This window comes from Cebus imitator, unplaced genomic scaffold, assembly GCF_001604975.1.
Source record: "Cebus imitator isolate Cc_AM_T3 unplaced genomic scaffold, Cebus_imitator-1.0 Scaffold57, whole genome shotgun sequence".
Taxonomy (NCBI): Eukaryota; Metazoa; Chordata; class Mammalia; order Primates; family Cebidae; genus Cebus; species Cebus imitator.
In genome coordinates this window covers 870,449-885,101 of record NW_016107372.1, presented here as the reverse complement: position 1 = coordinate 885,101, position 14,653 = coordinate 870,449, and the positions used below count along the sequence as shown (strand labels likewise).

The following is a 14,653-nucleotide window of genomic DNA, read 5'->3' as shown; positions in this document are numbered from 1 at the left end:
CTTTGAACTTCTTGGCAAATAAGGGGAAAATTAAGTAAAGCAAAATTCAGTGGATTATATAGTTCACCTTTCAGTGATTTATTTAAGGAGACATACCAGTTCTTTAAATAGAAACTTTATTACTATTTTTTAAATTATGAAATACGTAAGTTTATACAAATAGGCTATAATACAATGAATTTCCAGCTTCAACAGTTAATACTTTGCTAGCCATTTCATCTGTCCCCACCTTGTTCTCTGAGAGAGGTGGAACTAAAGTATTTTAAAGGAAATCCCAAGTCACTCATACTTCCATATATATGTCTAACTGATAAGGATATTTTTTATATACATACAAAATTAACAGTCATTCCTTAATTGTCATACCCAGTATATAATTTTCCTGATTGCCAACATATGTTTTTTTCAGTTGGTTTATTTAATCAGGATCCAGAGAGGGCCCATGGATTGTATTTGACTGTATCATGAGTCTTTTTATTATTTAAGTTTCTGCTGTCTCCCCTGCCCCCTTTTTCTCATGTTGTTTGGTTTTTTTGGAGAAACCCAACATCTGTCTTGTGAAGTGTCCCATTTTCTGGGTTTGACTTACTGCTTCACTATGGTGATGTTAAACTTGTTCCTCTCTCTTGATACCTGTATGTAGACTGACCACTATTTCTAGAAGCTTGATTTGATTCAGAATTGTAGTGGAAGGGGATGGCGGGGGACGACGGGGGACGGCGGGGGAGGGAGGGATGGAGAGTCAAATTTTGATAGATGATGCTTTGTACTTCCTATTGTGTTGTATCATGAGTCACACTAGTGTGTGGTTGTCTTAATAGATTAGTGTTGTCCATGTAGTTAGCCTGCATATCCTCTATGAAATTCCCTATCAGCCTTTCACCTAATAGTTAAAGCCACTGGTAATTGTTGCCTAGTTCCATTATTTCATCAAGAATTACAAAATGGGCCCAGGCATTGTGGCTCACACCTGTAATCCCAGGACTTTGGGAGGCCAAGGCAGGTCAGTCACTTTGAGGCCAGGAGCTCAAGACCAGCCTGGCCAACGTGGCCAAACCCCATCTCTACTAAAAATACAAAAATTAGCTGGGCACAGCCTGTAGTCCCAGCTACGTAGGGAGGCTGAGGCACAAGAGTTGTTTGAACCTTGGAGGCAGAGTTTGCAGTGAGCTGAGATCATGCCACTGTACTCCAGCCTGGGCAATAGAGTAAGACTCTTTCAAAAAAAAAAAAAAAAGTATTACAAAATGGTAATTTTTTTCTTTCCACATTTATTAGCTATGAATCTTCTATAAAGAACTTTCCCTTGTCACCTATTTGATTATCCTGAAATACAGTCTGTTCAGAAAAAGGCAGGATAAATGTGCATGTCCTTTTTTTTTTTTCTTAAACCAATTTTTAGTGTATTGCATTGTTGCCTTCACAACCTCCAAGGTAAACCAATGAAATTTTTTTTACTAGTGTTATAATTTTAATGGATTCTATTGTGTTACATATATTATTATACATACATGTTACTATTAAATATACAATAATTTAATGTATGCAAATGCTTGATTTCCATGTAAATGCATTGTCATTTTTTTTAATGCTGAAATTCTACCATCTTAGGCCTGTGCAGCACTTTTCAACTTAGCTCCTGTGTCTTTTTTAGCATGCATGACCTCATAGTGCAATATTTGCTTTCCGGAGTAACATATCCCTGGCTCATCTTGGGTATTTCCTACTCTTGCACGAAGTCTTGGTTTCTTTTTGTAGGAAATAATCATGTATTGATTTTTTTTTTTTTTTTTTTTTTTTTTNTTTTTTTTGAGACGATGTCTTTGTCTCCAGGCTGGAGTGTAGTGTCGCCATCTCTGCTCACTACAACCTCCGCCTCCTGGGTTCAGGTGATTCTCCTGCCTCAACCTCTTGAGTAGCTGGGACTACAGGCGCATCCCACCACGCCCAGCTAATTTTTGTATTTTTAGCAGAGATAGGGTTTCACAATGTTGGCCAGGATGTTCTTGATCTCTTGACCTCGTGATCTGCCTACCTTGGCCTCCCAAAGTGCTGGGATTACAGGAGTGAGCCATCATGCCCGGCCTCATGTATTGATTTTTAAAAGTACACTTTCTATATTTAGAAAAAAAGTATTACATGCTCATTGTAAATATTTAACCTTAAGAAAAAATATAAATATCAAATCATGTTCTCACTACCCATTATTAACCTTTGATATTTTTTTCTCTCAGCATATCCTTCTGCATATATAGATGATAGACGGGGTTATATGAATGCAAATTTTGAATTCAAGGTGTTTTCACTTAAGAGGAGATGTAGACATTTTTTGATGTCAGTAAAAATCTCCAGAAGCATTGATTTTCAATGACTTCTCAGTGTTCATTTCTACATGGTGAGGATTCTGGTTGATTTTCCTTTTTCTACTGTATTAAGTAACTATTCAGTGGCCATATTTGCATATAAATCTTAGAGAAGCAATAGATCATCATCTATTGGATACATTTATAGAAGTGGAATTGTGGGCTTAAAGAGAAACATTTTTAAGGTTACTGATACATATGAATGTATTGACTGTAGTGTGAAAGATAGTGGATAACCTGACAGACACTGTCTAAGAGTTGGTCGAAAACCTGCTTTGGAGTTCCAGCTTTTTCACTTTACTAACTAGCTTCATGATATTTGAACAAATTAGCCATTAATTTTGAGCCTTAGTTACTCATCTATAGAGCAGAAATAATAAACTTCTTGTAGGAATGAACGGAGAATCCCACTGTTTCTTTGAGAATCAAAATAAATATTTAATAGGTCATTCTACAAATATTCTACCAATATGTGCCTGCTGTGGTTTGAATGTTGTTTGTTTCCACCAAAACTTATGTTGAAGCTTGGTCCCTAATGTGGCAGTGTTGGGAGGAGATATCTTTAAGAGGTGATTAAGTCGTTAAGAGGGATTAATGCCTTTCTCCTGGGATTGAGTTCTCTCTGTTTTTGGGGACTGGATTAGTTAATGCCAAAGCAGGTTTTTATAACATGAGGCCACCTCTGCTGTTTGGTCTCTTCACACATGTCCACTTCCCCTTCTGCTTCTCCACCATGTTGTGATATAGCACAAAACCCTCACTAGAAGCTTACCAGATGCTATCACCTGACCTTGTACCTCTCAGCCTTGAGTATCGTGAGCTAAATAAACCTCTTTACTTTATAAATTACCCAGAGTTTCAGCTGCTTCTTAAAGCTACTCTTGATTTATTTTAATGGAACCTAAGTTACCACATCTTTTATTTTTTTACTTCTCCGTATGTAGTTCTCAATTTGATTTTTATTTTATTTTTAATTTTTAGTTATCACAGTTTATTTGCAGCTAAGAAAGGCTTGTGTCCCATTCATCAGAAGCTGAATCAAGACTTTTAGATGTAGGCTTATAGAACAATAAGTTCATTCATTTTATTCCATTTTATGTTGCTATCCAGTTTATATAATAGATACCATAGACAGATACAATGCTAAGCACTTTTTAATTCATATACCATATTGTGAAGTAACTATTGCTTTTCCCATTTTAGAGATAAGGAAAAGGGGGCTTAGAAATGTCTAAGTTAGTTAAGACATAAGAAAGGGAGGATTTGAACCCAGGCTATCTTTAAAGGCCATATAATTAACTACTGTGCTTTAAATAATAGTTCTGCACTACCAAACATAGTCTAGCACCTAATACAGTATCTGTAAATAGTTATTGTTTGAATTAAGTAACAATAACGCTGGAAGCAAGGGATTAAGTCTTAGAACCAGCTATCTAAAAAGAATACACATTCATGCATGTACTGCATTTCACACTGCATGACTGCTTAAGAATCTTTATAATCCTTGTAAGCAACTATCTTATGGTGTGTGGGGTTTTTTCTTTCTTTGTGCTTTTTGTATTTGACCACGAAGTTTGTGAGTCAGATCTAACACATGTTAGTGTAGAGTCTTGTGAGCTCAGCTGTCTAGGAATGTGTTGTCATTCAGCAGCTTTTCATTATTGTCTGAAACACATACACCCACATCCATACACACCAGAATGTGTCTTGAGAGCAGGCACTCTTGATGCCTTAAGTTTGAGGCATATAGTAAATACACAGTATTGGAGTTAATGAATGTTCTGCTGACTGGCTTGTGGACCTTTTGAGTTCTTTTCAGTATTTGTCATTACATAGATGAATAGGAGTATGTCGCATAAGCCAAAAAGCAGTCGGATTGCCAAAGATGGGCAGTACCTAACGGGCCTAACTTTAATGGTGTGGGCTTTTATTTTCCCAGTGGGTATTCTGTATATTCTCCAGCACTTTCTTGGGATGTTTCTTTGTACTCTGGAAAATATTCTTGAGAATATTAATGTGATAGAGCAGTGATTTGATGTCTTCGTGCTTTGTAAGATAGAAGTGGCCATTTCTAGTGTCGTCTGGTTTGGAGAAGAGAGTAGACTTCCAGTACCAAAAACCCCCACAAATACAAAGCAAGTAATAAAAAAGAGAATATATTCCACACTATTAATAATGACTGTATCTTACAGGCTTTGCAGGTGACTTTCACTTTCTACCTTATGTAATTCTTTAATGTTTGAATTTTACATAACCAGTACAATCATTTTTTAAAAGCTAGACTTTAGCTCTCAGTGATGGACTTGGATGCGGGAATAGATGGAAAGATTTTGTATTCTGATCCCCCCCACACACACCCTCAACCTCAGAGGATATGGAAACTAGCAGAAGGATATGCTTATGTGAACAACAGCATGGAAAAGCAATGCCTTTTTTAAAATGATGATTTTGATGCTCACTTTGGCAGCACATGCCCTAAAAATTGGAAAGGTACCAAGAAGATTAGCGTGGCCCCTGCACGGGGATGACACACAAATTTATGAAACATTCCATATTTTTTAAAAAAAATTATTTCAATTGTCAGTAAATGTCCCAATCATTGACAGCCAGATTTCCCACAGTGTCTCTGTCTTATTCCATTTATACTGCTGTAATACCTGAGTCTGGGTAATTTATAAGAACAGAGAGATACTTCTCGCAGGTCTGAAGACTAAGTCCAAGATCAAGGTGCTGGCATTCAGAATCTGGGGAGGGCTGCATCCTCACATAGTGAAAGCTGGAAGGTCAAAATAGGGACAAATGTTGTGTCTTCACGATGGCAGAAGAGAGCAATCCACTTCTGTAAGCCTTTGTTACAGTGACGAGGGCAGAGTCCTCATGACCTAAACACCTCCCGTTAGTTTCCACTTCCCAGCACTTGCATTGGAAATTAAATTTTCCAACCTATAGATTTTGAGGTATATTCAGACCATAGTAATCCCCTAGAGGTGATATTGACCCCACTGACAACTGGCTTTTGTGGAGAATGGTAAGGATCTAGCCTTGATGTCTGTAAAGACAGACTTAGAAAATAGAATTGACTAAATTCATGAGCTGAATATATATGGAAAAGTTGAGTAGAGTTTGCTATGACAATCAAGTTTAGTGATGGGGTGAACAGTGGATCCATTCACTGTGAAGGGGAACACTGAAAAAGAAGCAGGACTTAGAGGAGATTTGGATTGCCTGGAGGACATCTGTAGGAAGCAGAGTTGGAAAGGTAGGCCATTGGTCGGGCTGGAAATGGGTTTCAGATTGTTGAAAGCATAGATGAGATCACCCAGAGGGAACATAGGGAGACAGCCAAGAGTGGAACCTTGAAGGACATCGACATTGGAGTAGAGGTGAGTCATTGAATTAAATTCAGAAAGGAAAATAAAGAAATAAATAGATGCAGGAAAGGAAAGGGCATTGGGAGAGAGGAAAACAACTAGTGGAGAGCAGTGCATGGAAGCGAAAGGGGAAAACTAAATGTCCATGCAGATTCAGCTTGTCCTAAGTGTTCATTTCATATGAAAGTAATATGTTGGCCAGGCGCGGTGGCTCACGCCTGTAATCCCAGCACTTTGGGAGGCCTAGGCAGGCGGATCACAAGATCAAGAGATTGAGACCATCCTGGCCAACACGGTGAAACCCTGTCTCTATCAAAAATACGAAAAAATTAGCCGGGCGTGGTGGCACACGCCTGTGGTCCCAGCTACTCGGGAGGCTGAGGTGGAAGAATCGTTTGAACCCAGGAGGCGGAGATTGCAGTGAACCAAGATTGAGCCACTGCACTCCAGACTGGTAACAGAGCAAGACTCCGTCTCAAAAAAAAAAAAGAAAGAAAGTAATATGTTAACACCCCTTAACATCACCACTTTGGGATTCAAACATACACCAATAATTATCATCAGAAGCAAGCCTATCTCCATAGTAGGTATGGATTGCAACAGCCCATTAGAATCCTGTTAGCATCTGGCTTTGTTCCAGTCACATTAGTAATTTTGGCTTAGCCCAAGGAATCCTGCTGAGGTTTGTTATAAACCATTTTTGGCCGGGTGCAGTGGCTCACACCTGTAATCCCACCACTTTGGGAGGCTGAGGCAGGCGGATCATGAGTTCAGGAGTTGCGACCAGCCTGGCCAACCCGGTGAAACCCCGTCTTTACTAAAAATACAAACGTTAGCTGGGCGTGTTGGCAGGCACCTGTAGTCCCAGCTGCTCAGGAGGCTGAAGCAGGAGAGTTTCTTGAACGTGGGAGGCGGAGGTTACAGTGAGCTGAGATTGTGCCACTGCACTCCAGCCTGGGCAACTGACCATGACTCCAACTCAAAAACCCCCTTTCTCTTTCTCTTTCTTTCCAAAAAAAAAAAAAAAAAAAAAAGAAACCCATTTTTTAAGGGACAAGGGAATTGTATTTGGAAGCCAAATGAGTTTTTTAATTGTAATATCTATTTCTGTTCATTATCTTCGTGAACTTCAGTTATGCCTAAAACATAGTTAAGGCTGTTTTAAACAATGTTAAGAAAAAGTTAGGACATAACAGTAAAATTCAGTAACAATGAAAACCCATATGCACATATCTAAATTTTAAAATTATTATTTTACCATATATGTAAATGTGATATTCTAGCTTAGAGTTAGTTTGGGGAGCAGAAAGGACACCAGGGTGTCTGAACCTCTAGGATGAAGGCCAGAGGCTGGGCTGTGAGTTCAGGATAGGTAAAACCTAGAGGGCCATGGTAAGGAATTCGGATTTTATTTATTTATTTTTAATTTTTTTTCCCCATAGGTTTTCGGGGTACAGGTGGTATTTGGTGACAAGTTCTTTAGTGGTGACTTGTGAGGTTTTGGCAGGTTAGACTGCACCATATTTGTAGTTTTTTTTTTTTTACTTGAGACAGTCTCGCTCTGTTGCCCAGGCTGGAGTGCAGTGGCATAATCTCAGCTCACTAAAACCTCCACCTCCCAGGTTCAAGCCATCCTCCTGCCTCAGCCCCCTGGTAGCTGGGATTACAGGCACGCGTCACCATGCCCAGCTAATTTTTGTATTTTAGTAGAGACAAGGTTTCCCCATGATGGCCAGGCTGGTCTCAAAACTCCTGACCTCAGGTGAACCACCTGCCTTGGCATGCCAAAGTGTTGGGATTACAGGCGTAAGCCACTGTGCCTGGCCTGTTTGTACTCTTCTATCCCTCACCCCCTTCCCCCAGTTCTCCCCAACTCCCCAAAATCTGTTTTACCATTCTTATGCCTTTGCGTCCTTAAAGCTTAGTTCCAACATATCAGTGAGAACATATGATGTTTGGTTTTCCATTTCTGAGTTACCTCACTTAGAATAATAGTCTCCAGTCTCATCCAGGTTGCTGCAAATGCTGTTAATTCATTCCTTTTTATGGCTGAGTAGTATTCCATCACACACACACCCCCCACCCACCCCCTGACCCCTACCCTACACACCACAGTTTCTTTATTCACTTGTTGATTGATGGGCATTTGGATTGGTTCCACGATTTTCCTCTGGGTAGATACCCAGTAGTGGGATTGCTGGATCAAATGGTAGTTCTACTTTTAGTTCTTTAAGGAATCTCCACACTGTTTTCCATAGTGGCTATACTAGTTTACATTCCCACCAGCAGTATAGAAGTGTTCCCTGATCACCACATCCATGCCAATATCTATTTTTTGATTATGGCCATTCTTGTAGCAAGAAGGTGGTATCGCATTGTGGTTTTGGTGTGCATTTCCCTGATTATTAGTGATGCTGAGCATTTTTTCTTATGTTCGTTGGCCATTTGTATATCTTCTTTTGAGAATTGTCTATTCATGTCCTTAGCCCACTTTTGGATGGGATCGTTTGTTTTTTCCATACTGATTTGTGTGAGCTTGTCGTAGATTCTGGATTATTAGTCCTTTGTCAGATGTATAGATTGTGAAGATTTTCTTCTACTCTGTGGGTTGTTTGTTTACTCTGCTGACTGTTTCCTTTTGCCATACAAAAGCTCTTCAGTTTAATTAAGCTCCAGGTGTTTATCTTTGCTTTTATTGCATTTGTTTTTGGGTTTTGGGTCAAGGAATTTGGATTTTATTCTAAGAGCAGTGAAAAGTTATTGAAGAACTTAACCAGTGGATTGTTATTCCCTTAAATTCTTCTAAATATGTGTAAAAGGAAATACTGCTGATGATAAGGGGAGATGAGAAAGGCAGGTGGATTGTTATGGTGAAATATATCTTTATACCACTGTAACCCTTCTAGAACCATTGCTACTTCCAAATTGGGCATCTCCATACTCTAGGGATTGTCAGTTTCAAAACTCAGATACGTGCCCATGTGCTTCACATCCTTCAAGGTCACAGAGTATTCTGAATGGCTTGATGGTGGACCAGGCCCTTTGGAAGGCAGTGTTCCCTCCTTGGGAGAAATCAGTACCAGCTGAAGAGTTCACTCTTAAAGGTGTCTTTGGTATCATTTGAGCATTGTCTGAAGGTCACGTATTATCCTGTGAAGGAATTAACTCCTGTGTTGCTTAACAACTGGAATACATTCTGAGAAATGCACCAGGCAATTTTGTTGTTGTACAAACATCATAGAGTGTACAGTACTTACACAAACCTAGATAGTATAACCAACTACATAGTAATCTATGTGATATAGCTTGTCTAGGCTGTAAACCTCTACAGCATGTTACTGTGTTGAATACTGTAGGTATTTGTAACACAGAGCACTAAGTGATAGGAATTTTTCAGCTCCGTTATAATCTTATGGGATCACTGTCGTATAATGCAGTCAATCATTGACTGAAACCACATCAGGCAGCTACATGGCTGGGTAAGACATTTAAGCTTAATACTTAGCAAACCTGAACATAAGAAACAAATTTTTTCATGCAGAAGTTTTGGGGAGTGTTATTTCCTTGTTTATGCCTACCAAAATCTTGGGTAACTGTATTGAGTTGATGAGCCTGAGGACATAAATGATTGTTGAGAATTAATTATACTCATACTTTAAAAATAAAGAGGATTTTTTTTTTTTTTTTTTTTTTTTTGAGACAGAGTCTCACTCTGTCACCCAGGCTAGAGTGCAGTGGTGGGTTCTCAGCTCACTGCCTTCTGAGTTCAAGTGATACTCCTGCCTCAGCCTCCTGAGTAGCTGGGATTATAGGCCGGCGCCACCAAACCTGGATAATTTTTGTATTTTTAGTGGAGAGGGGATTTCACTATGTTGGACAGGCTGGTCTTGAACTCCTGACCTCCAGTGATCCACCTGCCTCAGCCTCCCAAAGTGCTTAGATTACGGGTGTGAGCCACCATTCCTGGCCTGAATAATGTCTTAGATATTCTTCTGTGCATATGTAGGATTTAAAAGAAAAAACTAATAGAAAAATACCACAATGTTGTTCTGTACTTTTTTTTTTTTTTTTTTTNTCACTCTGTCACCTAGGCTAGAGTGCAGTGGTGGGTTCTCAGCTCACTGTAACCTCTGCCTCCTGGGTTCAAGCGATTCTCCTGCCTCAGCCTCCTGAGTAGCTGGGATTACACGCCACCATGTAAGCACCATGGGAGCACACTCCACCATGCCCGGCTAATTTTTGCATTTTTAGTAGAGACAGGGTTTCACCATGTTGGTCAGGCTGGCCTCAAACTCCTGACCTTGTGATCCTCCCACCTCGGCCTCCCAAAGTGCTGGAGTTCTCCCACCTTGGCCTCCCAAAATGCTGAGATTACAGGCATGAGCCACCGCGCCCAACCTTTAACTGTATTTTTAAAACTAAATCATGAAAAATGATTTATTAACTTTACTAGTATGATTGGATTCTGCGGAGGAATGTCACTTCTTGTTTTGGGTAGTTGTTACTGTGTTTCTTTTCCTTCTTATTTAAATTTTTTAAGGCAGGGTCTCACTCTGTCACTCAGACTGGAGTGCGGTGGCACAGTCACTACCTCTTGGGCTCAAGTGATTCTCCAGCCAGCCTCCCGAGTAGCTAGCTGGGACCACAGGCATGTACCACCATGTCCAGTTAATTTTTAAATTTTTTGTAGAGACAGGGTCTCACTGTGTTGCTGAGGCTGGTCTCAAACTCCTGACCCCAAGCAATCCCCCAATCTCAGACTCCCAAAATGCTGAGATTACAGATGTGAGCCACATCACCTGGCTTATATTTCTTCCGAATACGTTCTTACTAGTTCATATGTTCTGTAAAATCTTAGCTGCCTGGTATATTAACAGAAATGATTATGTCATGGCTCCCCTTGCCCACGCAGAAGCATTTTATATATGTGTTCTCTTTGGTGGCTATACTCTTTCTGCTATAACCAGCGTTCGGTGTATGATAGGACTTTTAAAACCTCTGTTACCCTGGAAAGTCACATCCCTTTCACCATTGAGCCAGAGCTGAAAATATCTCTGTTGCATAGCACCATAACACTTCCTGCAAAATACCACTAAACATTCCCACCCTCCACATCACTGCTATTATTTGCAAAGTTACAGATAGGAAAGATAATATTTTCAGAGGACATACTGTGAGTGTGATCCACTGTTTTTGGAGAAGCAACCTGCATGCCCCCCTGCCCAAAGGACAAAGTAATGGAAAAGAATGATCCAGGCTTTGTGTCCCGTCTAGCTTGTAGAGCGATCATATGACAGCTAGTTGAGAGTGACTCCCCTAATGTCAGTTCAGACTTCTAGGCATAGAAAAGTTATTTAGAAGTGGACTTAAACATCCTTGGATTTTATGGCTGGGCATGGTGTCTCACACCTGTAATCCCAGCACTTTGAGAGACTGAGGTGGGTGGATCCCTTGAGGCCAAGAATTGAGACCAGCCTAGCTAGCATGGTAAAAACCTATCTCTACTAAAAATACAAAAATTAGCTGGGTGTGGTGGCTCACACCTATAGTCTCAGCTAGTTGGGAGGCTAACGCTGAGACATGAGAATCGCTTGAACCTGGGAGGTGGAGGTTATAGTGAGCCAAGATCACACTACTGCACTCCAGCCTAGATGACACAGCGAGACTCTGTCTCCAAAACAAAACCAAAAATCCTTGGCTATTTAAGAACCTAAGACAAAGGACATGCATTAGATTGTTTTTCTTTGGTTAATTAAAATGTAGTTTTAATTTTATCAAAAAAGGATTTACAAGGTGACAAGGTGAGGTAGGCAATATTTGGGGTTAGAGATTGGTCAGAACAGTTCACTTCAGAACATGTTGAGAAATAACATACTTGTTTATGATTTAGTTGTAGGCTTAATATTGCATTCATTTGCATGTTTTAAACATTTATTGTTTATAAACAAATATGTAAGTCACTATTTCAAACTAAGGAGAAAGAACACTCAAGTTTTTTCATCAAATGAAATCTTAAGCAAAGCTCAAAATCAGTGTTATGATACTATGCAATGGAGGTATTTTTGAGTTTATATAGAAGGAAAACAAAGTAGGGTTGGTGTCTGAGAGCCACCTCTTCTTGCTTGGGTGTTTGTGGGGAGCACCTCGGCAGTTAAATAAAGCGTGTTGAAACTGACAGTCTGAAAGCCAATGATCTAAGTGATCCGTAAGGTTTTTCTGAAAAGTATCATCTTTTGGTGTCTGATATGAGACTGTGTAGTGCCTGTGAGTTTAACGTCTCCTAGTTTTTTTTTACTGAAAAATGGTAACTTCCAACATGTTCCCAAGTCACTTCCATTGTTTGTCTTGTCAACTTTGTTTCTTCATAGTGCCTTTTTGGAATAGTTGCATGTCCTCCTTTTAGATGATGTAATACTGTGGTTTATGTGGTTGAAATGTTGTTTTCTACTGCCCACAAAAAATTAAGAACTTCCAGAAGTTCATCATCCAGAGTTTTATCCAGTGAGTTCTTTCATAGGAGATGGTCAAATCCAGGCAAAGAGAGTACATGTTGACAACTGTCACACAGGAAGTTAAAGAATCTAGCGAGAGGTTTTTGCCACCATCCAGGCTTTTCTCCAGCTCTGAGACCCTGTGACTGCCTGAATAAGAGAATGGGTGTGCTGAGGAAGTACTTGCCGTATTCAGGGCACCCCACTGGGGTGCTTAGGAGGAGCAATGTGAACACCAGGAAAAGAGCATCTGGAGAGACCTAGATGGTAGGCTGTTGCGAGTGGTGTTTGGCAAAACACCTTACCTAACTTTTTGCCCCAGTTGCCTCAGCTGTATAATACATACCTGTCAATTCGAGGTAAAATGTGGTGATCAACACAGTCCTAAGCTTGTTTGACCACTTATTACCTTGAGCCTAACTCTCAACCTTTCTAGACTTCATCGGTAAAGAGGAGCAGGAGATTGCTAGAAAGGGTTCCATGAGATGATGAATTCTAGTACTCAGCATCAGGCCTGGCAGTAGCGGTTGCCCTGTGAGTGGGAGCCGCCGCTGCTCCCTACCTCAGCAGTAGCAGTCAGCATGTTTGTCTTCATTTGGGTGGTTAGGAGAGCAGTTGATTTGTATGAAAAGAAAAATAAAATGTTTTGAAAAATACAGTGTTCTGTAATTCTAAGGATCTGTATTATCATTTCTTGCATATGTTCGTGGATTTCCCCATTCCTACTTATTTTGAAAGTTATGTACAATGACTTTCCCAAACATAGGTTTTCTTCCCAGATGAGGATTTACAAAGTCTGTCTTCTATTGATTCCAATGTTTGCTCACATGAGCCTTGTGCTGTGTTCCAGGTAGCACAGGCGGAGTGCAGCGGAGGCCCCTGCCCCTGCCGTCATGCCGTTCCCGTTCGGGAAGTCTCACAAATCTCCAGCAGACATTGTAAAGAATCTGAAGGAGAGCATGGCCGTTCTGGAAAAGCAAGACATTTCTGACAAAAAAGCAGAAAAGGTATGGATTTGGCTTTATTTATATTTGAAACCTCTTAATTAGCAAGTGTAAGACAATTTATTTGAGAAATCGTAAGTCCCAATTTGGGTTTATTTTGGGTTTTAAAAATAACATCTAAAAAAGCAACATATGCTGCTGTCGCAACACGTTTTTTCTTCTGTACTTTCATCTAACAAATAGATTTCTAACTTTTCTCAGGTTTTTGAGTTTATTTAAATTGAGTTTATTTCATTCTTAAAGTGTTTTACCTGATTCTTATTTATTATTAATTATTTTTGTAGAGACAAGGTTGTGTTTTGTTACCCAGGCTGGTCTCAAATACCTAACCTCAAGCGATCTTCCTGCCTCAGCCTCCCAAAGTGCTAGGATTACAGTTACCAGTTATCTGCTTGGTTGGTTGGTTGGCTGAGAGCAAGACTGAAAGTTTATTAAAAAGTTTTAGAGCAAGAACAAAAGGAAGTAAAGTACACTTGAAAGAAGGCCAGGCAGGCAGCTTGAGAGATGCAAGTGTCACAGTTACCTGATTCTTGAAATCAGTGCTTCCCCCACAATCTTCCAGACAGGACACCCCTCCTGGTTTTCTTCCTGTGTTCTCTGTATCCATGCCAAGTATCTCCATCTACCCAGTCACCACAGTCCAAAACCTGATATTCATCCCACTGTGTCTTGCCCTCTCTTCCCCAAAACATCATTTTCCACTAAATCTTGTTCAACTCCTTAAATTGTTTATGAATCAGTTCTGATTTCCATTCTCTTTTTTTTGTTTTGTTTTTTTAATAAAGATGGGGTTTCACCATGTTGGTCAGGCTGGTCATGAACTCCCGACCTCAGGTGATCTGCCCACCTTGGCCTCCGCAGTGCTTGGATTACAGGTGTGAACCACCACGCCCGGCCTGATTTCCATTCTTTCTTGAAGAAGTTGGTCATAGTCTTTGTGATTTTTCGTTTTTGTAATTTTAGCAGTAGCCTTCTTACTGTACTTTTTAAACATCATCTCTGCTTTACATCTTCAGTGTAGCCTCTTCTTGTAACACATAGGACCTTCATGCTCTGGTCTTCGTTTCTCTAAGTAAATTGTAGAGGTTTAGAATCATTACCCAAAATGTTTGGAATATGAAGTGTTTCAGAGTTTGGATTTTTTTTTTTTTTAAATTTTGGAATATTCACATGTACCTAATGAGATATCTTGGGGTTGGGACTCATGTCCAAATGTGAAATTCATTTATGTTTTATATATATGTATATATATAGACTGAAGGTAATTTTATACAATATTTTAAATTTGTGCATTAAATGAAATTTGTGTACATTGAACTGTCAGAGGCAAAGATGTTGCTGTATCAGCCAGCAATGTCACAGTCTGTGGTTCTTTGGCATCATCATCATCATTCCTGACTCTGAATTGATATGCTAACATTAAG

The 14,653-nt window shown here is 39.8% G+C and overlaps 1 protein-coding gene and 1 non-coding gene across 3 annotated transcripts in view; both read left to right on the top strand.

Moving 5' to 3' along the window:
- Positions 1–14,653, top strand: part of CAB39 (calcium binding protein 39) — a 102,769-nt gene that overhangs the window by 33,551 nt on the left and 54,565 nt on the right. For both annotated transcript variants that reach the window (XM_017529052.1, XM_017529053.1), the window contains exon 2: positions 13,076–13,232. In XM_017529052.1, the coding sequence (XP_017384541.1) occupies positions 13,119–13,232 (114 nt within the window). In that variant the 5' untranslated portion in view covers positions 13,076–13,118. The remainder of the gene's footprint in view (positions 1–13,075; positions 13,233–14,653) is intronic.
- Positions 4,815–4,922, top strand: LOC119471349. Its single transcript, XR_005200382.1, has one exon. It is a non-coding gene; the product is annotated as a U6 spliceosomal RNA (small nuclear RNA).